Source organism: Dreissena polymorpha, chromosome 8 (assembly GCF_020536995.1).
Source record: "Dreissena polymorpha isolate Duluth1 chromosome 8, UMN_Dpol_1.0, whole genome shotgun sequence".
In the NCBI taxonomy this organism is placed as follows: domain Eukaryota; kingdom Metazoa; phylum Mollusca; class Bivalvia; order Myida; family Dreissenidae; genus Dreissena; species Dreissena polymorpha.
Window position 1 is genome coordinate 49686288 of NC_068362.1, and position 24720 is coordinate 49711007.

The window sequence follows — 24720 nt, forward strand, 5'->3', positions numbered from 1 at the left end:
ATTTGGCTTCAGTACACACATCAATATCAATACTAAACAATTTGTCTTCAGTACACACATGTTTGACATATTAACCCTTTCCCACTCAGAGCCAAAGTGGAAATGGCTATGTGCAAACAGCGTAAAAGCAGAACAGCCTGCGTGTAACTCGCAGTCTGTTCAGGTTTTATGCTATTTGCTGCTCATCAGTATTTAAGGTTCGGAGATGAAGCCTTAAAAACTTGAATCTAATAAGATCTTACAACTTTCTGAGGAACTACAAATGCGTAAAAATACGAATCTAAGCGGTAAAGCATTAATAATGAATGGGGTAGCTTACAAATCGTAGGACTCTTTCGACAAACTTGCTGGCAAAGAAGTGGAAGCGCAGGCTGGACTCTGGAAGACTCACAGTCTGGTACAGCAGCTGCAGCTGATCCTCCACCTGGTCAAGGTCATTCATATCAAAAATAGCCTACTACTGCCTTTTCAGCAAAGTTAAAGGGGCCTTTTAACAGATTTTGGCATGTTTTGAAGTTTGTCATTAAATGCTTTATATTGATATTGGATTTAAAAAGCTCCAGTTAAAAATCAAGAATAGAATTTTAAAAAAGAAAAACAAGAGATGTGTTTGTCAGAAACACAATGTCTTCTATTACGCCGCTTTGAAGCCATACAGTCGAAACTGACCTAACGGCCACCTGAATTTACCGGTCACCTGCAGACAACGGTCAGTCTGGAATCCCCCCCGACGAAAAGCATTCTATATTACACTTGAATTTAACGGCCACCTGTCCATAACGACCAACGGCAACTATATTCCAATCCGAAATTCATGTTTGACCTGAAATCAACGGTCGACACGCGTCAGTCGTCTCGAGTCGCGATAATTCAAAACACAGCATATCATTTGTCCGTCTATTTTGCGGTTAAAGCGTCTGAGAGCGGTAATTGTCGTTGATATTATAAAAGCGTTCCGCTGCGAGTTAACAAATCATAAGGTGTTGAGACGGTTTATTTTCCGGGGATAATTGTGGGGGTATCTTCAAAAGAAAATATGTCAGAGTTTGTGACACGTTTAAAGTAATTATTGCTAATTAAATGACCGCTAATTAGTACATTGAACTTACAACATTGAGTATCGATTTGAAAATAACATTTTCAGATCATTCTTTAAAAGAGTCCCACTTTTTAGACTTGTACGGACGTGACGTCAACGGCACGTGACAAGCTTTATTTACTGAATGAACGCGATGCATGAGTAAACAATTAAACCAGCGTTGATAAAGTCATTTCTTTAGTTTAACAATATGAAATTAAATCAATCTATAAGATATTATTCTGTATTATTCAGTGTACAGGGTTCGACATAAACTTTTTTTTACAGCCAGACCATCGGACCAGCTCCTCTTAAAATGTACTAGCCCGAATCTGATGTCTACTAGACCATTAATGACATAGCAAATAAACAGAATTGTGTTGTGTAACTGTTTAATCAGGTTTCATCAGAAAATTAATAGTGAACACAAGAAAGTTATTTGATGCACAGAGTAAAAAATAATATAAAACTATTTAACAACATAAATTGTTTGTTATAATTTCACTGTTTATCACCAGTTAAACAAATGATGTCTGTACAGCAGGTGACATTTATTAAACGTTATCAAATTCTAGCCTCCTTGACCGCTGTGCTCCATGCTACCACAGCTCCAAGGCCCTCTTCCATCATAATCTGTGTCAGTTTTACCGTCTGATTCTTCTTTATTAACTTATTTGTCGGACGAAAATCCAACCTTGAACAAAGCCATTCTTTAAATTACATTCTCTCGTCTGCTACGCGGTCACCAAAATGTTTACATCGACGATAGCGATTTTGGATAGAAGTCGTAAAAACATGATGTAAAGTTCTATGACACTGTAGAAAATCATTAACTCTTTCAGTGCTGAAACGGAATTTTGAAGGTCTTTGCAAACAGTTTGGATCCAGATGAGACGCCACAGAACGTGGCGTCTCATCTGGATCCAAACTGTTTGCTATTCTGATAGTATTCTTTGAAAAAAATTGAAAATGCTAATTTTAAAAATTCAGCAGACAACATTTTAGCAGACTACAAATTTCCCAGCATGCAAAGGGTTAATATTCATGACAACCAATGGAAACAAGCTATTTCTGCGGGAAGCTCTCCTTCGCGTCTATAAATAGCGATGAATCATGTGAATGCTCCGCGTTTATTTATATACGCTAGTTTTGTTCTGATGTAAATAATGGATACAATTGTTATTTTACACATCAAGAGAAAAAGGTTTTCGGTTAGTTATAGTTATATGAATCAGTATAGATTTTGTATGTACGACCAGTCGGACAAGCTAGCCCACAGTTTTACTAGCCCGACCACCGATCTTACTAGACAATGTCTGTCGGACGTGCCTTAGTGTCGAACCCTGGTGTACACACGAAAGTTATTTCTGTTATTTTGCTTAGTTAACGGCAATGAGCCTTTGTTTTACACTGTATGCAAACGACTGGGTGGGGTAACAATGTAGCACTACTACCAACTGACCAACCATCTTATAATTGTGATCCGAATTCAACGGTCACCTGTGGACAACGGTCACTTTGGTCATTTCCCATGACTGACTGCTGAATTCAGGTTTGACTGTATATTTTACCTTTGAACTTGAAGGATAATCTTGACCTTAAACTTTCACCACTCAAAATGTGCAGCTCCATGAGATACACATGCATGCCAAATATCAAGTTGCTATCTTCAATAATGCAAAAGTTATTGCAAAACTTTAACCAAGGTTAAAGTTTTGGGACACGCACGATGAATGAATGAATGACAGACAGACAGGCCAAAAACAATATGCCCCCGATCTTTCGATCCGGGGGCATAAAAAAAGGTAACCCTCAGCAGGGCTCGAACCACTGAACCCTAGAGTCCTGGAGCAAAAAGTCCACCACTTTGACCACTCGGCCTTTCTTCCAGATACAATGCCTGATGTATTTTATACTTAATATAAGCAATTAAGGGTGTCACGTTTAAACGCTCGCGTTTTGTCTTTTGCTGAAAAACGTTTACCAAAACAGTAAACGTTTAAACGACAGTCAATATCAATATAATAAACATTGGGATGCAAATAATGTAGACGACTACCCGTACGAAATATATCGATGAAGAACTGCGAAATCCAGGTACTTGCAGTAAATCCGGGCTACCGAATTCGGCAGTAATTTATTTATGATTGGTTAGCGGATGGCACAGACATGAACGGAAACTAACGGAAAATCTTCTCTACTTTCCAAAAATCTTACAACTTGGCAACAAAAAAGTGCATATGCCGCCATCTTGAAATATTTTAATTGATTGATTAGCAAAGTAAAACACTGCGGTAGCATGTTGAATAACAATATTTTAACCAAATTATATACATTGATTACGTTTTTGCTAGTTAACTGGTTTTTCATTTTCTGCTGTCAAACAATCTGCACATTGTATTTCATGTGCAATATACGTGTCTTTTTCGGAAACAGTATTTTTCATCGATTTTACATTATTTTCGACATTCATTAAATTATTTTAATAGAATGACGAATACACGTGGTGATACGGATGGTCTGTTTTATTATATTTTATGGTTTTAATATGACGTCATTGCGCGAATGGGATATTCACTGAATATTACTCCCGGAAATATCTATTTTAGTTTGGAAATGTGATGGTACTGATGCTTTTTAAACAGACATAGGGATACCGTTTAAACGGTATAGTTCCGTTGATTGCATGACCAATTATGAAGCTACGGTCCAGACATGCCAAATCTAACCTTTAGGTTTGACCTCGACCTTTGAGCAGAAACACTGATTAAACATAAGACAGTTTGTCTTCTCACTGTGTACATTTGTTAAAAGTTATTTTAAAGTTGCATGATGAATAACAAAGTTCCAGTCCATGGTGGACATTTGTTAAAAGTTCTTACACCCATTTATGCCTAGTGGACTCTCCCATCCTTCTTAATTGGATCAATTTATTTCCAAAATGAGGGATGTCTAGAATATTTATTTCTATATTTAGACTATTTTTTACAGAAATTCCTTTTAGCAAACAGCGCAGACCCTGATGAGACGTGGCATTATGCGGCGTCTCATCTGGGTCTACGCTGTTTGCAAAGGCCTTTTTTCAAGACGCTTGGTATAAATTGGTAAAAAATTGCATGAAGAATAACAAAGAGACAGTCAAAAGTCAGGACAAGCTGTTCTTTAGCCAAATTAGACCATTGACGTCTTAGCATGGTTCTTAACAGGCTACATGTTAACAGGTGGCATGTATGAACACATTGTCTAACGTGGTTCTTGGCAGGCTACATGTTAACAGGTGGCATGTATGAACACATTGTCTAACGTGGTTCTTGACAGGCTACATGTTAATAGGTAGCATGTATGAACACATTGTCTAACGTGGTTCTTGACAGGCTACATGTTAACAGGTGGCATGCATGAACACATTGTCTAACGTGGTTCTTGACAGGCTACATGTTAACAGGTGGCATGTATGAACACATGTCTAACGTGGTTCTTGACAGGCTACATGTTAACAGGTGGCAAGTATGAACACATTGTCTAACATGGCTCTTGACAGGCTACATGTTAACAGGTGGCATGTATGAACACATCAATTAAAATTACAAAATAGTAAACATATATTTACATTTTTGCATTGTCCCAGTTTCTTTGGCAGACTGTTTTTTTCTTCCTCAGAGGCTTTGACTGGCCCAAGGTCAAGGTGTGGAGTAGACTCACCCACTCTATAAATAATCCTCTGCTCAGCCAAGGGTGCAAATTTGTTCAACTTATTTTCGTCCACTACCTCCACCAAATACTAGAAAGAATGAAAATCAAATAAAACAAGACTATTGTCAAGCAATATGGTCCCCTACCAGTGAAACTCCACCATTGTCAGATTATTATTTTTTAATTGTTGCCATAGCAAACCAAAATTGTTGACGTAGGAACAAAATGAAATGACGTGCATAATCTTCATATTGCCATCTGTCCATATTTCAATTTTCATTGAAAAATATGAAGAACTTTTAAAGTTATCGCAGTATCCCGAAAAGTGTGACAGACTCACAGACTTTAGGACTCACGGACACACAGAGCGCAAACCATAAGTCCCCTCCGGTTTTACCGGCAGGGGACAATAAAATAACATTATCATTACAAATAAAACAGATTAAACCTTGTTTGATAAACATACATGCAACATCCACATTTGGCTTTTGATGACCTGGGAACTGACATAAGCAATAATCATATAAGAATCCAAATATGGTAATAAGACTGTAATCTTTTATGGCATAGTTGCTAGGTTGGCGCTAAGTAAACAAGAGCACCGCCTTGCGGGTGCAGACCGCTCATCTATTTTCTTTTTAAAGGTAAAGGGACTCTCATTTTCAATCACAAAGGAGGGAGGGTCGGAGTGAAGAGGGGTGTATAGTGTGGGTGTGTGGACATTTATTACATTATTTTCCAAAAATGCGAAAAAAATTATATATATATAAAAAAAAAATGGGGAGGGGGTGGGGGTATGGTGTGAGGGTGTGGTGGTCATTTGTGAGATGATCTAAAAAAAAAAAAAAAAATTGGGGGGGGGGGGATTCGGGTGGGGGGAGGGGGGGGGGGGGGGGGGTGGGGGGATTCTTGGGTGCGATGGTTGGACGGTATTTCAAACATAAAATAATAAAAAAAATATTTGTGTTTTTTAACCGTTTAAAAAAAAATTGGGGGTTGGGGGGTGGGGTGGGGGAGTATAGTGTGAGGGTGTGGTGGTAATTTGTGAGATGATAAAAAAAAAAATAATTTAGGGGGGGATTCGGGGGGGGGGGGGGGGGGGGGGGGGGCACGGGGGATGGTTTGGGTGGAGTCTATTGTGGTATGTCAGGTAAGAGTAGTTTTGTCAAAGTATCAATCAAATCTAATCATAAATAAAGAAGTTATGGCAATTTTAGCAAAATTTAATAATTTGACCTTCAGAGTCAAGGTCATTCAAAGGTCAAGGTAAAATTCAACTTGCCATGTACAGTAACCTCATGATAGCATGAAAGTATTTGAAGTTTGAAAGCAATAGCCTTGATACTTAAGAAGTAAAGTGGATCGAAACACAAAATTTAACCATATATTCAAAGTTACTAAGTCAAAAAAGGGCCATAATTCTGTAAAAATGACAACCAGAGTTATGCAACTAGTCCTTTTACTGTACCCTTATGATAGTTTGCGAGTGTTCCAAGTATGAAAGCAATATCTATGATACTTTAGGGGTAAAGTGGACCAAAACACAAAACTTAACCAAATTTTCAATTTTCTAAGTATAAAGGGCCCATAATTCCGTCCAAATGCCAGTCAGAGTTACATTACTTTGCCTGCACAGTCCCCTTATGATAGTTAATAAGTGTTGCAAGTATGAAAGCAATAGCTTTGATACTGTAGGAATAAAGTGGACGTAAACACAAAACTTAAACAAATTTTCAATTTTCTAAGTATAAAAAGGGCACATAATTCTGTCAAAATGCCAGTCAGAGTTACATTACTTTGCCTGCACAGTACCCTTATGATAGTTAGTAAGTGTTGCAAGTATCAAAGCAATAGCTTTGATACTTACGGAATAAAATGGACCTAAACACACAACCAAAATTTTCAATTTTCTAAGTATAAAAAGGGCACATAATTCTGTCAAAATGCACGCCAGAGTTATCTAACTTTGCCTGCCCAGTCCCCTCATGATAGTAAGTAAGTGTACAAAGTTTGAATGCAATAGCATTGATACTTTCTGAGAAAAGTGGACCTAAACGCAAAACTTAACCAAAATTTTCAATTTTCTAAGTATAAAAAGGGCACATAATTCTGTCAAAATGCACGCCAGAGTTATCTAACTTTGCCTGCCCAGTCCTCTCATGATAGTAAGTAAGTGTACCAAGTTTGAAAGCAATAGCATTGATACTTTCTGAGAAAAGTGGACCTAAACGCAAAACTTAACCGGACGCCAACGCCGACGCCAAGGTGATGACAATAGCTCATAATTTTTTTTCAAAAAATAGTCTACCCCCCCCCCCCTCCCCCGTAAATTTTTTGGATCCTATATATAGATCTTCTATGGTGCGTTTTGGGGCTATTTCCTAATCAAAATCACAGGTTGTTTGTGTGTGGCTATTCTATTAATTAGTGAAAATATCATTCTGAATGATCAATTATCATATCATATCAAAAAATCGACTTTCCTGAAAAAAATCACTATCAAATATTTATACAACAAGGTATCCAACTCAAAATGACCCGAAAACTGAATGCATCACTTTGAACAGAAAAAACTTCGTCAATTGTGCAGCGATTTTCATGAACCCGGTCTTATTCAACGCATTTCATAAAAATAGAAGAAATAAATTCAAAAATATAGTTAACTGTAGAATTTGATACTGTTTTAAACTGTTTATATACACTGGTTAGATAAGACGTTTCCGATTCTGCATTCCCGTCTGCACTATTTGAGACATCCTTCGATCGCGAACCTAACATTTGGTCATTTTCTGAGTTTACATTATTCTGTCCGCCTTCTTTTCTAAAGAATTGTGTTAGCATCTGTTGCTTAGACTTTCCTTTTTCGTTCAAAGCATCCATTTTTCCCGGAATCTGCAACTCCACTTTCTGAATCCGTCTTTCATTTTCAAGTCGCATAGCGACCATCAAGAGAAGTTACTCTTATATACTTTTTTTAGCCAATCAAAATCGCGTATCTTGAGAAATTAGTTGTCAATAATGTCATACCTCCGCCCATCTTATTAAATGACAATTCCGTACTGGTCGATTCGATAACGTTGAAGCAAAACATCTTTAGGTCATTACACCGCACGCTTCAGTGATTCAGTTATTACTTAAATCGCCGAGTAACCCAATGTTCGAAAAAGTCTGATCGCAGTGTGAAGCGTGACAAATTAAGACATTAGCCATGACTGTGGATTATCGACCAAGGCAGTTGTCATTATCCCATGGGGCCTTTCCGGTAATGGTGTTATCTGTGTAATCTTACTGGCGATTTATACGGCCTGAAAACAGACATTTAGATTGTGCATTTGATCACGGACTCAATATACGCTCGGTGATTTGAAAAACATAGGGTCTATTTTTTTCAATCGCCAATTTTATGAAAATCTTCTTTTAATCGCCAGCCAGGAATTGTAATCGCCAATGGCGATTTTGGCGATCGGTAACGCTAACGTAGAGTTGGTGACAGTTAAGTTCAAAGTGAAGTCTGATTTCGATGGGGGATGGTCATAATTTAAAACGTTACATAATTTAAGTACGCTTTAAAGTGTTGCATTGCAGCAAATGGTGTTGTTACTGGAACAAGAGCACCACATAACTGGTGCCACGCTCCACTACAGGTGCAGTTTTGAATAAATGAAAGCTTGTCAGATTTTTTTTTTTAGAGGTCACAGTGACCTTGACCTTTGACCTAGTGACCCCAAAATGGGTGTGACGTGTAGAACTCATCAAGGTGCATCTACATATGAAGTTTCAAAGTTGTAGGTGGAAGCACTTTGATTTTAGACCTAATGTTAAGGTTTTAGCATGATGCGGACAGCGGACATCAGACGTCGGACGACAAGACGAACTGGCTAAGACAAACGAAAACGCCGAGCTAAATAAGAAAGACAACATAGTTAACATAATGAATTTCAATTATTGAAAGTCAAAATTAAGTCAATCAAAAGCCAAATTGATGCTAGGTAATATGGCAGGATAGGGAAGGAGATGTAACAAGACTATTGCCAAGCAATAAAAGTCTCCTAACGGCTCCACTATTGTCAGAAATTTCACTATTGTCAGAATATTTTTTTTATTTGTTGCCATAATTTTTGACGTAGGAACAACATAAAATGATGTGCATAATGTCCATAATGCCATGTATCCATGTTCCAAGTATCATGAAACAAGAGAGCCATGATGGCCCTGAATCGCTCACCTGACTAACCAAATACAATCCCAACCCAGATTTCATCAAGATAAACATTCTGACCAAATTTAATAAAGATTATATGAAAACTGTGACCTCTACTGTATACACAAGGTTTTTTCTATTATTTGACCTAGTTTTTGACCTAGTGACCTAGTTTTTGACCCCAGATGACCCAAATACAATCCCAACCCAGATTTTATTAAGATAAACATTCTGACCAAATTTCATAAAGATTGGATGAAAACTGCGACCTCTATTGTCTACATAAGGTTTTTCTATTATTTTACCTATTATGTGACCTAGTTTTTGACCTAGTGACCTAGTTTTTGACCCAAGATGACCCAAATACAAGCCCAACCCAGATTTTATCTTGATAAACATTCTGACCAAATTTCATAAAGATTGGATGAACACTGTGACCTCTACTGTCTACACAAACAAATTGTTGACGGACGCACACACACACGCACATACGGACGCCAGACATCACACGGTCACATAAGCTCACCATGTCACCTCGTGACAGGTGAGCTAAAAATATAAAGATATTTTAAAGTTATAGCAGGATCCAGAAAACCACCATTTTTAGTAGTATTTCTTGTCTATTTGTTGCCATAGCAACCAGAATTTTGGCGAATGAACAAAATGAAATGACGTGCATAATGTCCATATTGCCATCTATCCATGTTCCAAGTATCATAAAAAAAATATTAAGAAATTTTTAAGTTATCGCAGTTGACGGACGGACGCACACACACACGCACATACGGACGCCGGACATCACACGGTCACATAAGCTCTACATGTCACTTCGTGACAGGTGAGCTAAAAATATAAAGAGTTTTAAAGTTAAAGCAGGATCCAAAAAACCACCATTTTTAGTAGTATTTCTTGTCTATTTGTTGCCATAGCAACCAGAATTTTTGACGTATGAACAAAATGAAATGATGTGCATAATGTCCATATTGCTATCTATCCATGTTCCAAGTTTCATGAAACAAGAGGGCCAAGATGGCCCTAGTTCGCTCACCTGAGAGGAGTCGGTTCATTCAATCTTTACCTAATGTCAAACATGACCTAGATATTGACCAGACAAACATCCTGGTCAAGTTTCATCATTATTGAACCAAAACTCTGGCGTAGAGTGTTTTTGTTTTTGAAGATTTGAAATGGTGACCTATATTTCGAGTTTACCCCCTAAAACATCAAACTTTGCTTACAAGGATTTTGTATAATACAATGAAAATTTGGACAATCTAAGGGCAATAATTATGGCATTAATTATGTGATTTTGCTCATCATCAAACTTGACTGAGATCTTTCAGCAACTTTGATAAAGAATGCTTGAGAAATGTGAATGCTAGAGTGTTAACAAACCAAATGTGGACGGACGGACAGCTGACAAAGACCTATCCTAAAACCTCACCTGAGCAATCAGGTGAGCTAAAAAGTGTGTTTCACCGATCTGAGCCATTTTCCAACTTATCCAAGAAATCAATAAAAGCAATGAATTGACTAAGTTTCACGATGATTAGGCAAAAAATGTGACTTCTATAGTGTTCGATCACAAGGTTTCTCTCTATATAGTCACATAAGGAAAACTGCCCCACCCCCTGGCAGCCATGTTTATTGACCCATCGGGACCATTTGCAAACTCATCTGAGATAGATATAAAACAAATCTTTTCACCAAGTTTCATGATGATTGGGCAAAAAATGTGACTTCTAGAGTGTTCACAAGCTTTTTTTTACTATATAAATATAAGAAAACTGAACCCCCCCCAGGCAGCCATGTTATTCAACTGACCGGAACCATTTTCCAACTCAACTCTCGTATCAAGTAAACAAATGTTCTTACGAAATTTCATGAAAATTGGGCAAAAAATGTGACTTCTAGAGTGTTCACATGTTTTCACTATATACATAGAGAGAAAAATGCCCCGCCCACTAGCGGCCATGTTTTTTCACCGATCTGGACCATTTTCGAACTTGTCCGAGAAATAAAAAAAAACAATGTTTTGATTAACTTTCATGATGATTGGGCAAAAATTGTGACTTCTAGAGTGTTTACAAGATTTCTCTATAGCCATTTAAGGAAAACTGCCTCGCCCACAGGCGGCCATGTTTTTCAATGGACCGGAACCACTTTTTAACTCAACCACCATATCATTAACACAGACATATAGACAAAGTTAAATGAAGATTGGGCATTAAATGTGACTTCTACAGTGTTTAAAAGCTTTGTCTTTTTTTTTACCTAGTGACCTAGTTTTTGACCCAACATGATCCAGTTTCAAACTCAATCGAGATTTCATTGGGACTAATCTTCTGACCAAGTTTCATGAAGATCGGACAATAAATGTGGCCTCTAGAGTGTTTACAAACAAATGTGGACGGATGGACGACAGACAAAGACCAGTCACAAAAGATCACCTGAGCAATCAGGTGAGCTAAAAACAAGAGCTGTCACCATATGATGACATATGCCCCCTATAAACGCTTTTATAGAAGTTATAGTATTTTTCCAAACCTAAACGCAGATTTTGAAACCTAAACGCGGACCCTAAGTTCAATATCAAGGTAACAGGGGTTAAATTTGTGTGCGTATGGAAAGGCCTCGTCCATATAAACATGCATACCAAATATGAAGGTTATATCTCAAGGGACATAGAAGTTATGAGCATTTTTCGAAACCTAAATGCAGATTTCGAAACCTAAACGCGGACCCTAAGTTCAAGGTCAAGGGGTAAAAAATTGTGTGCGTAAGGAAAGGCCTTGTCCATATACACATGCATACCAAATATGAAGGTTATATCTCAAGGGACATAGAAGTTATGAGCATTTTTCAAAACCTAAACACAGATTTTGAAACCTAAACACGGAGCCTAAGTTCAAGGTTTAGGTCACAGGGGTGAAATTTTTTGTGCGTATGGAAAGGCCTCCTCCATATACACATGCATACCAAATATGAAGGTTCTATCTCAAGGGACATAGAAGTTATGAGCATTTTTCAAAACTTAAATGCAGATTTCGAAACCTAAACGCGGACCCTAAGTTCAAGGTTTAGGTCACAGGGCAGGGGTTTTTTTTAAGAAAAAGGGGAAGACGCTGGACGCTGGGTAAAAGGGGAAAATCGAGCGCGAAAGAGACATATTTGGGGAAAAAATAAAAACTGTTCAATTCAATGTCTAAAACTCGCCTACAGACTTCAGGGTGTTTTTTTTAGAAAAAGAGGCATGTCTCTGACCTTTTTGTTCTTTAACACATGAACAAGTATGATATTAAAGTCAAAGTCCTAAATAAAGTTGCAGGGGTAGATCTAAGAATGGGAAATGTTTTCAACTGGGGCCGGGGAACGATGTCAATATTGTGATTTCAATTTCATGATGAATGGGTTGACTATCTAGATCTGCTACAGTATTGGAAGGGAAAGATGCAGCAGCTGCCGATTGTCTACTTTCACAATAATCCAACAGTATTAATCGATGTTGATTACATGTACCTCCAAATCCTGCTGGGTTTCAACAGTTTTTGATGATTCATTCTTAAAAATGCGTCAACGCAATTAATATTTTTCGAGTCCGAACGTTTTATTTTGTTCATGTATGAAGCCAATTGTGAGACTTTTTTCTGTTTTAATGTTTATATCTTGGCTTTCACATAACCCCGATGAAAATTCGACTGTTTTCTGGTAATTAATTGACGAAACACCCTTCTCGCGCAAGACCGGAATCCAGTAAAATAGTCACATGATTAATACATTAGTTGCCCGGTTTCCATGACGTAATTTAAGAGCTATATATAGAATCACTGGGATTCCCAGATTTGAGTGTTCGTCGGGAGAGAGAGAGAGAGAGAGAGAGAGCGAGATCGTTGTACATGGTACAAATTGGAAGTGTCGACTTCCCAAAAGAAAAAAAAACATTTCTTTGAGGGTAAAATATTATATTTTGGTGAAAAATTATATATTTTTGAGGGGAAATGGTAGTTTTAGGTGAAAAATTCTGGTAGGGGAAGACGCCGAATATCCGCATCACTTTCTTAGTGAAAAAAAACCCTGCAGGGGTGAAATTTTTTGTGCGTATGGAAAAGCCTCGTCCATATACACATGCATACCAAATATGAAGGTTATATCTCAAGGGACATAGAAGTTATGAGCATTTTTCGAAACTTAAACGCAGATTTCGAAACCTAAACACGGACCCTAAGTTCAAGGTCAAGGTCACAGGGGTGAAATTTTTTGAGCGTATAGAATGGCCTCGTCTATATACACATGCATACCAAATATGAAGGCTATATCTCAAGGGACATAGAAGTTATGAGCATTTATCGAAACTTTAACGCAGATTTCGAAACCTTAACGCGGACCCTAAGTTCAAGGTCATAGGGGTGAAAAATTTGTGCATATGGAAAGGCCTTGTTCATATACACATGCATATCAAATATGAAGGTTATATCTCAAGGGACATAGAAGTTATGAGCATTTTACGAAACCTAAACGCAAAGTGTGACGGAAAGACAGACGGACAGACAGACAGACGGACGGACAGTCCGATCACTATATGCCCCCTTTTCTTCGAAAGGGGGCATAAAAAATCTTTGAAATCAAAACAGATTTATCTTCTAATTATTAGCCCTAGATCAGTATAACAGCACAGAGTGTTCACAATTAGAAAACATTATTGAATATACCCTATTTACATTTAAAATTATCACCATTTAAGTAAGCCTCATTTTCCCAATTTTGCCAAAAAGGACGCTCAAATTCCCAATCCCACTGGTATAGGTCATATTTTCAAAATGACAAGAAAAAGCCCTGTATATGCCTCGTACTTACAATTTTTGTACTTTGTTCACCAGATAGTTGCACTTCTGAGTAGTTTTTTAGCTCAATCTTCTTGCTGAGTTCCTTGTAGACAGCGTCTATAGAGTGCTGAGAATCAATCTTCACTAGGACACTGGCATTGGCAATTTGGGTATAGTGTTTGATGAAGTCCCTGTAACTTGTGAAGTCAGGTGCCCTCCCTTTGTTACTCGTCAGGTGGCCACTTAATACATCTTTATTTAAAGCAGTCGATTCACCGGGTTCTTTGCTGGAGTCTGTCTGTCCCTGATGTATTTTTGGGTGAGCTTGAACCACTAGACCTGCTAAAAAGGCCAATCCTTGCAGCTGTCACAGAAAGTCTAGAACACATTGTCTATCAATACTAATATGCCCAAATTGGCTTGAACATGTCCAAATGTAAGGCCAAAAAAAATAGGTCCATTTCTGGTCTCATTGGAAAAAAAAGGGTCAGTAGGTAGGGATTGGAAGGTTACGTAAGCTTAAACCGGTAATAAGAAATACATGTATATATATGCTTTGTTTGCTTGATATTACATCTATGATCTTATATGAACAAAAATGAACAAATTTTTTTGCGACCCCAATAAAAATTTGAGGGTTGGCGCCAATTCGGGAGACACGGTCGGGTGACTGGAAACGGACCTTTTTTTTTGGCCTAAGTATTTAATTCCATGAATTTTTGTTAACAGCAGGTGATGACATTAGCATGAATTTTTAAAATAGTTCTCACACTAGGTAATTTCCAATAATGTGTGTGTAAATCGATTTCTATAAAGTTTTCATGTTTTTTATAATTAATATACTTAAGTAAGAGGGGCCTCATTTGTAATGCATTTTTAGTATTTTCCTATTAAGTTAGCAATATGAAATCATATACAAAATCAGAGGAAATATATGTATTTCCCAGTTATGCAATCATTATACAATGTACATGGATTTGCAACTGAGGTTTGTGCTTTGGAGAAAGGGCATGGCTTGATATCAGCAGCATTCCAGCTAGGTCTAAACAGAGGGGCACAGCACCCTGCCTCACCAAGGTCACAACCTTCAAAGGAATCAACTATGCCCCCTTTTTTTTATTTGATCACATTATTATACAGGAAAATATATTTAAATATTCAATTAAGTATTTCTTTGTTTGAAAAAAGTCCACAGGAATTATATGACCCTGAGCGCTTAAGTGCCCTTTTGACAAATTACCACTATTCGCTTTTCATATTGCACAAGAGAACTAGATAAGTACTAGCATACTTACAATATTCAAAAGAAACACAATTTTTTCAAGTACTAGTCATAATTGCTCACAAAAATTGTGAATCAAGAAAATTTTTGTAACTCTTAAAATTTCCATAAAACATTTCAAAAATTGTGCACCTGTTTTAGATCGAGATAATCACACATTAGCTCAAGGTTAGTCTGGTCCAATGTTATCACGTCTCCAACAGGAGTTAGTAATTGAACCAGTTTATATTAATAAATTATTTTTGTTTGCTAAAATTTATTTATTATGTATATTTTATAGTGTAAACTGGTATGTGGTGATACATTTCTGTCTGTTTCATAGTGTGTTTTTGAACTCTTAAGTTCAATTAGCTAAAGAAACTTCGGCATACAGTTTATATAGTATTGACAGACTTGTACGCTGAAGCGAAACCCGTATCGAAATCAACCAGAGTCATTACATATTTATGTCACGCTATAAATCAAAGACAGTTCATTTTCTTGGATACATTTCTTCATGTATTGGTGAATGAATATAAATTACTGCATCGGGGCATATTTTAAGGTTAAAATGTTACAAATGCATCTTACAATAGATGAAAATAACTCTCATCAGCCTGAAATTCACAATATTTTCGCCATTGTCGCTTTGTCACGTGACGAGTTTTCATTTGGATACTTTCGGATCAACCTGAACATTTTTTGCTGAAGTTGTAAACATAACTTTCGTTTTCTAAAATCTATTATTTGTGATTAACAACTTCCGTCTGGTGGATAAAAACACTGATTCAAAGTGAATTTGGTAATTTTAAATAATTTTTACTTTGAGTTTGTATTAACACTACAATTTGTTTACAAAACAAGCAAGAATAATTTAAAATATCGGGAAATGTCATTCTGAATTTGAAAACACTTGAGCACATGGTATGTTACTAAAAATAGTAATAACATCATATGACCGTGAAATCTCGGGAGATTCACATTTCAATCATGTCTGTCGCATCGCTGCTTTTCTCGATATGTTAGAGCAGACAGGGTTTTTTTTGGCCTGATTTTATAGCCGAAATTCGGCTATGTTCCCAATCCCAAAAAGTATACTTTTTTCCCAAAATGTGGCAAAAAATTCCCAATTTCCAAAAAAAAAAAAAAAATTTTTTTTTTTTTTTTAGAAAGAAGTCTTATGTGTATTTTATCTCAATTGTAATTCAATTACATCTAACAAAGTATTATATGATTTTTTTCTTTTAATTTGAATGATTGTAAAGAGTTATATCAAATTTAGTATTTCCCTAATCAGTGGACTTTTCGTGTGGAAAAAAAGGCTAATGAATTTATTTTCCCAATTTCATGAAAATGCCGATAAAATTCCCAATTCCAAAGCCATGGGCTATCTTCCCAAAAAGTGATAAAAAAAACCTGGCAGAAACGATAAATTTTAAATGTTTAAGATAGTATTTTGTGAAAGAATATATCAGTAAAATGTGAAAAATGTCAATCTTTTCGATCAAGTGGCTGATTTAGGCCAATAAATGCATTTAAAAGCTGTTTTGGACTGGTCTTTATTAACGGTCAACTTTTGGGGAATTTCTGGTTGACTTTCCTAATGGGGTTGGTCCATAGCTTTAATAATCATAAAAAGCGACTTTTAAAGGGGTGCCGGTCAACTCGTACCTAAGTCAACTCGCACGATAGTCAACTTGCACGTTTTTTGGTCAACTCGCACGGCATTTCTGGTCAACTCGCAGGGCATTTCTGGTCAACTCGCACTTTTTGAAGTCAACTCGTACCCCCCCCAAAAAATATATATAGAAATAGATGTAATATGATCAGTTTATAAGTAGTTAATAAGTATTAATAATTGAAATTATGTCCTTTTTTTAATAATCTGAGTATTATGGTTGCCACATTTAATGGCTCTTTTACACTTGTGGTCGGTGTTGTTCACGGGTTATATGAATGTGTGCAAGAGGTGTGAAAGGTCTTATATCCTTGTTGTATAAACAAAAATTAAAATCGCAAAACATTAATCAATTAAACTTAATTGGTATGATAATTAATCAGTGATACTTTAATGTTTGTCACAACACATTGTGACGATAATCGAAATCGTGTTAGTGATGTTTTGTATTTTTTATTTCTACATGTAATTTGTTATAAAGTCAAGTAGTTATCTCAATATACCAGCTTCGCTTGAAGTTATTCAATAAACGTTGTTTAATTGTAATGTAGATGAATGTTTGTTTTTATGATATCACTTGATCCAAGTAATTAACCAATAGCGGAATGTATGTAGTTGTCAATTATGAATAGCGGGTATAATGCCGGCAACGATTTGTAGATTTTACTTCATGATATATACTTGCCTGACTGAAATATACATAAGGATATTATTCCCGTATTAATATCAACAATCCGCTAAAAATAGAACCCACGTGATCTTTACCATTATCACGTGGTTTAAAACCTCCTTTATTATATACCATGTGTAAATCCCATTCGTCAGTTTTATTTCCGGCGACAAACAAATCACATGTATCAACTTTCCGTATCGTTTCGGATATTTTTGTCCAGTTTATTGTGTTTATTGTGTTTAGGAATATTTTATTTGGATTTTGGCGAGTGTTTGCGTGATTATGGCTAATGCAGCACTTTCTTAAAACAATGATTCACTTTCTGGTGAGGAAAATGACAACGTCATTTTGGTCAAGAGTGGCCGGTCAAAGTCGACGTCTTCGAAATCAAAACAAGAGGGCCATGATGGCCCTGAATCGCTCACCTGACTAACCGAATACACTCCCAACCCAGATTTCATCAAGATAAACATTCTGACCAAATTTCATAAAGATTAGATGAAAACTGTGACCTCTATTGTCTACACAAGGTTTTTCTATTATCTGACCTAGTGACCTTGTTTTTGACCCCAGGTGACCCAAATACAATCCCAACCTCGATTTCATCCAAATAAACATTCTGATCAAATTTTATAAAGATTGGATGAAAACTGTGACCTCTATTGTCTACACAAGGTTTTTTCTATTATTTGACCTAGTGACCTAGTTTTTGACCCCAGATGACCCAAATACATTTCCAACCCAGATTTTATCAAGATAAACATTCTGACCAAATTTCATAAAGATTGGATGAAAACTGTGACCTCTATTGCCTATACAATGTTTTTCTATTATTTGACCTAGTGACCTAGTTTTTGATCTAGTGACTTAATTTTTGACCTAGTGACCTAGATTTTGACCCCAGATGACTCAAATACAATCCCAACCCAGATTTCATCAAGATAAACATTCTGACCAAATTTCATAAAGATTGGATGAAAACTGTGACCTCTACTGTCTACACAAATAAATTGTTGACGGTTTTTCTATTATTTGATCTAGTGACCTAGTTTTTTACCTCAGATGACCCAAATACAATCCAAACCCAGATTTCATCAATATATACATTCTGACCAAATTTTATAAAGATAAGATGAAAACTGCAACCTCTATTGTCTATACAAGGTTTTTATATTATTTGACCTAGTTTTTGACCTAGTGACCTAGTTTTTGATCCTAGATGACCCAAATACAATCCCAACCCAGATTTTATCAAGATAAACATTCTGACCAAATTTCATAAAGATTGAATGAAAACTGTGACCTCTACTGTCCTGACTAATGGGGTTGTGTACCCTCGGGACTTCGGTTAATAAACCATTGCCCGAGCACACTGCTTAACATATAACACTCTGCATTTAAAAGGTCGAAAACGGCCATAAAATGGACAGCCCGATTTTACTGGGCTGTACCATTGATACAAATATAAATCTTTGCAGTGTTGGTGCAGTGCTTTAATAACAAGGGACAAAATTGTCACAAAACCAGGTTTTCATTGTGAAAAAAAATCTGATAAAGGGAGACAACTCAAACTGAACTTTTGAAATGAACAAACAAAATTAACCCCCTTTGTATGTTTGTTTTAAAATAAATCTATTTTTAGTCGTGGCGACCTTGACATTGGAGATATTGACGTGATTCTTTCGTGCGACACACCGTCCCATGATGGTGAACAAATGTGCCAAATGATTTTAAAATCTCATAATGAATGACATAGTTATAGCCCAGACAAGCTCATTTATGGCTATTTTTTACCTTTGAACTCAAAGTGTGACCTTGACCTTGGAGATATTGACGTAATTTTTTCGCGCGACACACCGTCTAATGATGGTTAACAAATGTGCCAAATGATTTTAAAATCTCACAATGAACGACAAAGTTATGGCCCGGACAAGCTTGTTCCGCCCGCCCGCCTGCATTCGCCAATCTAATAACCAGTTTTTTCCTTCGGAAAACCTGGTTAAAAACCTGGTTAAAAATCTAGTAGTTTAAAGAATAGCTTTACACTGGCTGAGCCTAATGCTGTTAAAAAGCGGCGTTTGTACTGATTAATATACTTTTAAAACGATGGCGCTGATTGGCCGAAATTTCTTATTAAGAATTACAAATAGGTCAATCCGTTTAAAAATAGAAATTTTCCCACGGCGGACGACCTTGATATTGCACTTTACAACTGAGGAGCTGCGCCATGAGCGCATGATACGCCCGTCGTTCGCCAATGAAGTAGTAAGGTAATAAATAACCCTTTGAATCATTTTTTTACTTCAGTTTATTTGTATTTGAATACATGGTTTATTTTATAAGTACATGAGCATGGAGCGCCGTCTCCTTGACATTCATACCATATCTTTTTTTGAGTATATGTATGCATTTCTTTAGAGGATATGGAGTTGAAGTAAACCTGTTATAGATATTTTGACCAATAATAAAAGAGAAATGTAGATGGGTAAGTGGTAGTGTACAATCGGAATAGAAAAAAGCTCACCTTGTTCAATTTTTCAGGGATACTATTTCAATGGAGCATAATGTATCATCTTGCAACATCAATTTAGATATTAAGATTGTGTTGAAATTTGAAAAAAATCCATCGAAGGATATTTGAGCTACAGTAGGACATTCAATGAAATCACGAAATTTTGACGAACAAAGTCCCATAACTCTGGAACGACAATTCAGAATTCCGTCAAAAACGAAAGGGGATCAGGGTTTATCAATATTAAGATTGTGTTGAAATTTGAAAAAAATCCATCGAAGGATATTTGAGCTACAGTAGGACATTCAATGAAATCACGAAATTTTGACGAACAAAGTCCCATAACTCTGGAACGACAATTCAGAATTCCGTCAAAAACGAAAGGGGATCAGGGTTTATCAATATTAAGATTGTGTTGAAATTTGAAAAAAATCCATTGAAGGATATTTGAGCTACAGTAGGACATTCAATGAAATCACGAAATTTTGACGAACAAAGTCCCATAACTCTGGAACGACAATTCAGAATTCCGTCAAAAACGAAAGGGGATCAGGGTTTATCAATATTAAGATTGTGTTGAAATTTGAAAAAAATCCATCGAAGGATATTTGAGCTACAGTAGGACATTCAATGAAATCACGAAATTTTGACGAACAAAGTCCCATAACTCTGGAACGACAATTCAGAATTCCGTCAAAAACGAAAGGGGATCAGGGTTTATCAATATTAAGATTGTGTTAAAATTTGAAGAAAATCTGTCAAAGGATATTTGACGTAGCGTACGACATTAACAGACGGACGGACGGACAGACGGACGGACGGACGGACAGACACGGGGTATACCATAATACGTCCCGTCATAGACGGGCGTATAAAAAGTAAACAGTAATAATTTCTATGCAGGAAATATAGAAATGAAAGAAAAAGGATGAATAAATCGAAAAGAACTTGGACTTGTTTAATAGTAATAAATTACTATGTTTATGTTATGTTACTATACTTCTTATTAATTATTATTATTCATATGATGTTGTTATTGTATGTTGTTGTTTTGTTTTGTTTTTAAGAAGGAGGAAGAGAAAGAATAGCCCAATTTTTATAAGTAAAGATGGTGAAAACACACATACTGTTGTATGTGGCATCATCATTACTAGACCCACTGTTCAGTATATACTGCAATGGGTTTGTTGGAGTCTTTAGACTTTGTGATCTGTGGTTTTATTGTTAAAATTAACATAATAATACTTTTAATTCAATGTTTCTAGGAAGAGAAAAGATTACACGAAAGTGTGATATGTATAATAGATGCAAAAATTATTAATATTTTAGGTTTTTTCAGATCATGCACATAGTGATTCAACATTGCCACTATATATCTACATACATGATAAAACTATAGATAGGTGTAGTTTGGTGTTTGTGTTAAATGTTATACTAGGAGTTCTAAGCGATGGTAAGATATAGAGATTTGTAAACCTTAATTAATAGGGGAAGGTAGAGCCTGTTTTAACAGATCTCATAAGAAAAACGGAAGGGGATATGCATGTAAACATGCAATTATATAGTTTCTAACAAACAATTGAGATTGGTTATGCAATATAGTTATAAATTAAATACGTTACTAGTTTGGATAAGGTACAAGTTGACTTAGGTACGAGTTGACTTCCGTGCGAGTTGACCAAACAACGTGCGAGTTGACAACAGTGATTTTTTTGCTTTAATTTGTTACAGCCTGTGCCTTTTGAATTGGGAAAATTAGCGCGATAAACCGTGAAATTGGGAAAAATAGCGCGATAAACCATGAAATTGGGAAAAATTAAGCATTATAAATAGGATTTTAAGTAACAGAAGTGATATTGTTTTTAAGTGCATGTTCAGGGAGTTTTCTAGAAAAGGAGTCTGGTCAAATTGTTTTTTTTTTAATCAATAAAAGTGGCAAGTTTGGTAATGATTTATGGACAAAAATGACTAAATTCAAGTTATATATATTGTAAGATGTTTAAAAATAAAGTTGAGACCTAGATTTAAGAAATCATAATTAAGTTATATGAGATTTCTTTCTAAAAAAAAAAAAAAAAATTTTTTTTTTTTTTTTTTTTTTTTTTTGGAAGTTTGGCTTTTTTGGGGAAATTTTGGTCAGAATTTTGGGAAAAAACGTGTATTTTTGCGATTGGGAAGCAGCCGAAATTCGGCTGTAAATTTGAGCAAAAAAAATCACTGGACTACCATGCGAGTTGACTTAGGTACGACTTGACTGTAAACCCTTTTAAAGTTATGGTAGCCAGAAATAAAGTTCAATACTCCAATGATTTCATTTGCAATTTGAACAGTTAATGCGGCACACATGTACTAGAATGGGACAAAACAGTAGTAAAGTTTTAACTGTTGATTTGTAAATACTAACGCTACATGAAAAGCGCTACATTTTCCAATGTAGAACCTAGTTTCAGATGTCAGTTAATTTTTAAGTTACTAACTTTTAAAATTGACCTTGATGCAATATTCAAACCATAGTATGAATGTGTTTATGATATGATAAAGAAAGCTGCTTTAGCATAGGCGCTCGATGTCAATGACAATGTTTTTTTTATAATTTATTTATTTTTTAGTTACCCGTTGTTTATTATAATGCATACACATACAAAATTAATCAAAAAAATCTTCTGACAAAATGTCTTCTTAAAAAAAGAAAGTTCTAGTATGTACATAGATATTGACAAGGTAAATCACTCGCCTTTTTCTAAAGCAACGGAAGTGCGTCATTATGCATAATTGAATCGCGGTCACCCCACTCTCTTATTGAAATGCGCGCGCAGGCCGGGAACCTCGCTCTTTCTCTATCTACTTACAGTTTCAACAGAAACATCTCCAGACGATGTGATAAATCCTTGTAACTATTGTTTCACTCAATTAATGGGGCAATCAACAAAAGATATTGTAAATTGCATACACATGAATCATTCCTTACCAATTGTTTAACTTGATTTCGTCTGCCATGGTGATTTCCAGAAAAAAAATCAGCACGTCAAAAATCAAATCTGGCGCCCATTGTGTTTAGCGGCTGTTTTTGTGTATAAAGAGCGAGGTTCCCGGCCTGGGCCCGCATGTCAATAAGAGAGCGGGGTGACAGCGATTTAATTATGCATAATGATGCACTTCTGTTGCTTTTGAAAATGGCAAGTGATTATCTTGTCAATATCTATACATAAATAGTCTAACTATCTTTTTTTAAGAAAAAGTTTTGTCGGAAGATTTTTTTTATTAATTTAGTATGTGTATGCATTATAATGTATTAATTAACAACGGGTAACTTAGTTCTGGCAACCATAACTTTAAATGTCGCTTTTTATGATTTTTGACTGGCGCGACTTTATAGTTATGGACCAACCCCATTAGGAAAGTCAACCAGAAATTCCCGAAAAGTTGACAGTTAACAAAGACCGGTCCAAAACAGCTTTTAAATGCAGTTATTGGCCCAAATCAACCACTTGATCGGAAAGATTGACATTTTCACATTTAACTGATATAATCTTTCACAAAATACTATCTTAAACATTTAAAATTTATCTATTCTACTTTTACATATCCAGAAAAACAGCGATGTGACAGTCTTACTTGAAATGCGAGTCTCACGAGATTTCACGGTCATATGACGTTATTTCTATTTTTAGTAACATACCATGTGCTCAAGTGTTTTCAAATTCAGAATGACATTTCCCGGTATTTTAGATTATTCTGGCTTGTTTTGTAAACAAATTGTAATGTAAATACAAACTCAAAGAAAATATTATTTAAAACTACCTGATTCACACTGAAATCAGTCTTATAATCCACCAGAAGTAAGTTGTTTATCACTAATAAAAGATTTCAAAAAACGAAAGTAATGTTTACAATTTCAGCAAATAATGTAAAGGTCGATCCGAAAGTATCCAAATGAAAACTCGTCACGTGACAAAGCGACAATGGCGTCAAAATTGTGAATTTCAGACTGATGAGAGTTATTTTCATATATTGTAAGATGCATTTGAAACATTTGAACCTTAAAATAATCCCCGATGCAGTAATTTATATTCATTCACCAATATATGTAGAAATGTATCCAAGAAAATGAACTTTCTTTGATTTATAGCGTGGCATAAATATGTTATGACTCTGGTTGACTTTCGATACGGGGTTAGCTTCAGCGTACAGGTCTGTCAATACTATATAAACTGTACGCTGAAGTTTCTTTAGCTACGGGTAACTAAAAAAAAAATTTAAAAAAAATTATTAAAAAAACATTGTCATTGACATCGAGCGCCTATGAAAGAAAGTAGTCTACCTGTCTTTGTCCACTGTTTTGGCCTAAACATGTGCTTTCCAATATGTATTTGGTTCATATACAGCTTGCAACAAGATCTAAATACTAAAATGATCCTCGCATGTGACAACGCCATGGCCCCAGCCATATTGGTTTTCGCCTAAAATGCTATGCCTTATGTTGCAGGCTAAAATACACTGTTTTTAGTCAAACATGGCAGTTGTTCCAGCGGTCAACATTCTACCAAGCTGTTCACATGAAGTGTATTACTGTGTTTTCTGATTCAAGATTTCATCCTTGTTATTACCACTTAGAAATCACGATCATCTTCATCAGCTGCAGCAGCAGTATCATCAGCATTAACTTTAACATAACTTCCCAACTGCGAGTCCAATGCTGGGGGGGGGGGGGACCCGGCCACATAGCTTGTGTGGGGACCGTAAATAAAATCCTTCCGACGGGAAATCCGCCCTACTTTTTATGATCTTTATAATCATTTCA

At 36.0% G+C, this 24720-nt stretch overlaps 1 protein-coding gene across 3 annotated transcripts in view; it reads right to left on the reverse strand.

Moving 5' to 3' along the window:
- LOC127841777 (poly(A) RNA polymerase, mitochondrial-like) overlaps nt 1-24405 on the reverse strand; it is a 58321-nt gene extending 33916 nt beyond the window's left edge. For 2 of the 3 annotated variants that reach the window (XM_052370848.1, XM_052370845.1), the window contains exons 1-4: nt 24241-24405; nt 13827-14137; nt 4689-4859; nt 320-424 (exon numbers count right to left, since the gene is read on the reverse strand). In XM_052370848.1, the coding sequence (XP_052226808.1) occupies nt 320-424; nt 4689-4859; nt 13827-14137; nt 24241-24367 (714 nt within the window). In that variant the 5' untranslated portion in view covers nt 24368-24405. The remainder of the gene's footprint in view (nt 1-319; nt 425-4688; nt 4860-13826; nt 14138-24240) is intronic. The other variant, XM_052370847.1, reaches the window with a different exon arrangement.
- Between the last annotated feature and the right edge of the window lie 315 nt (nt 24406-24720).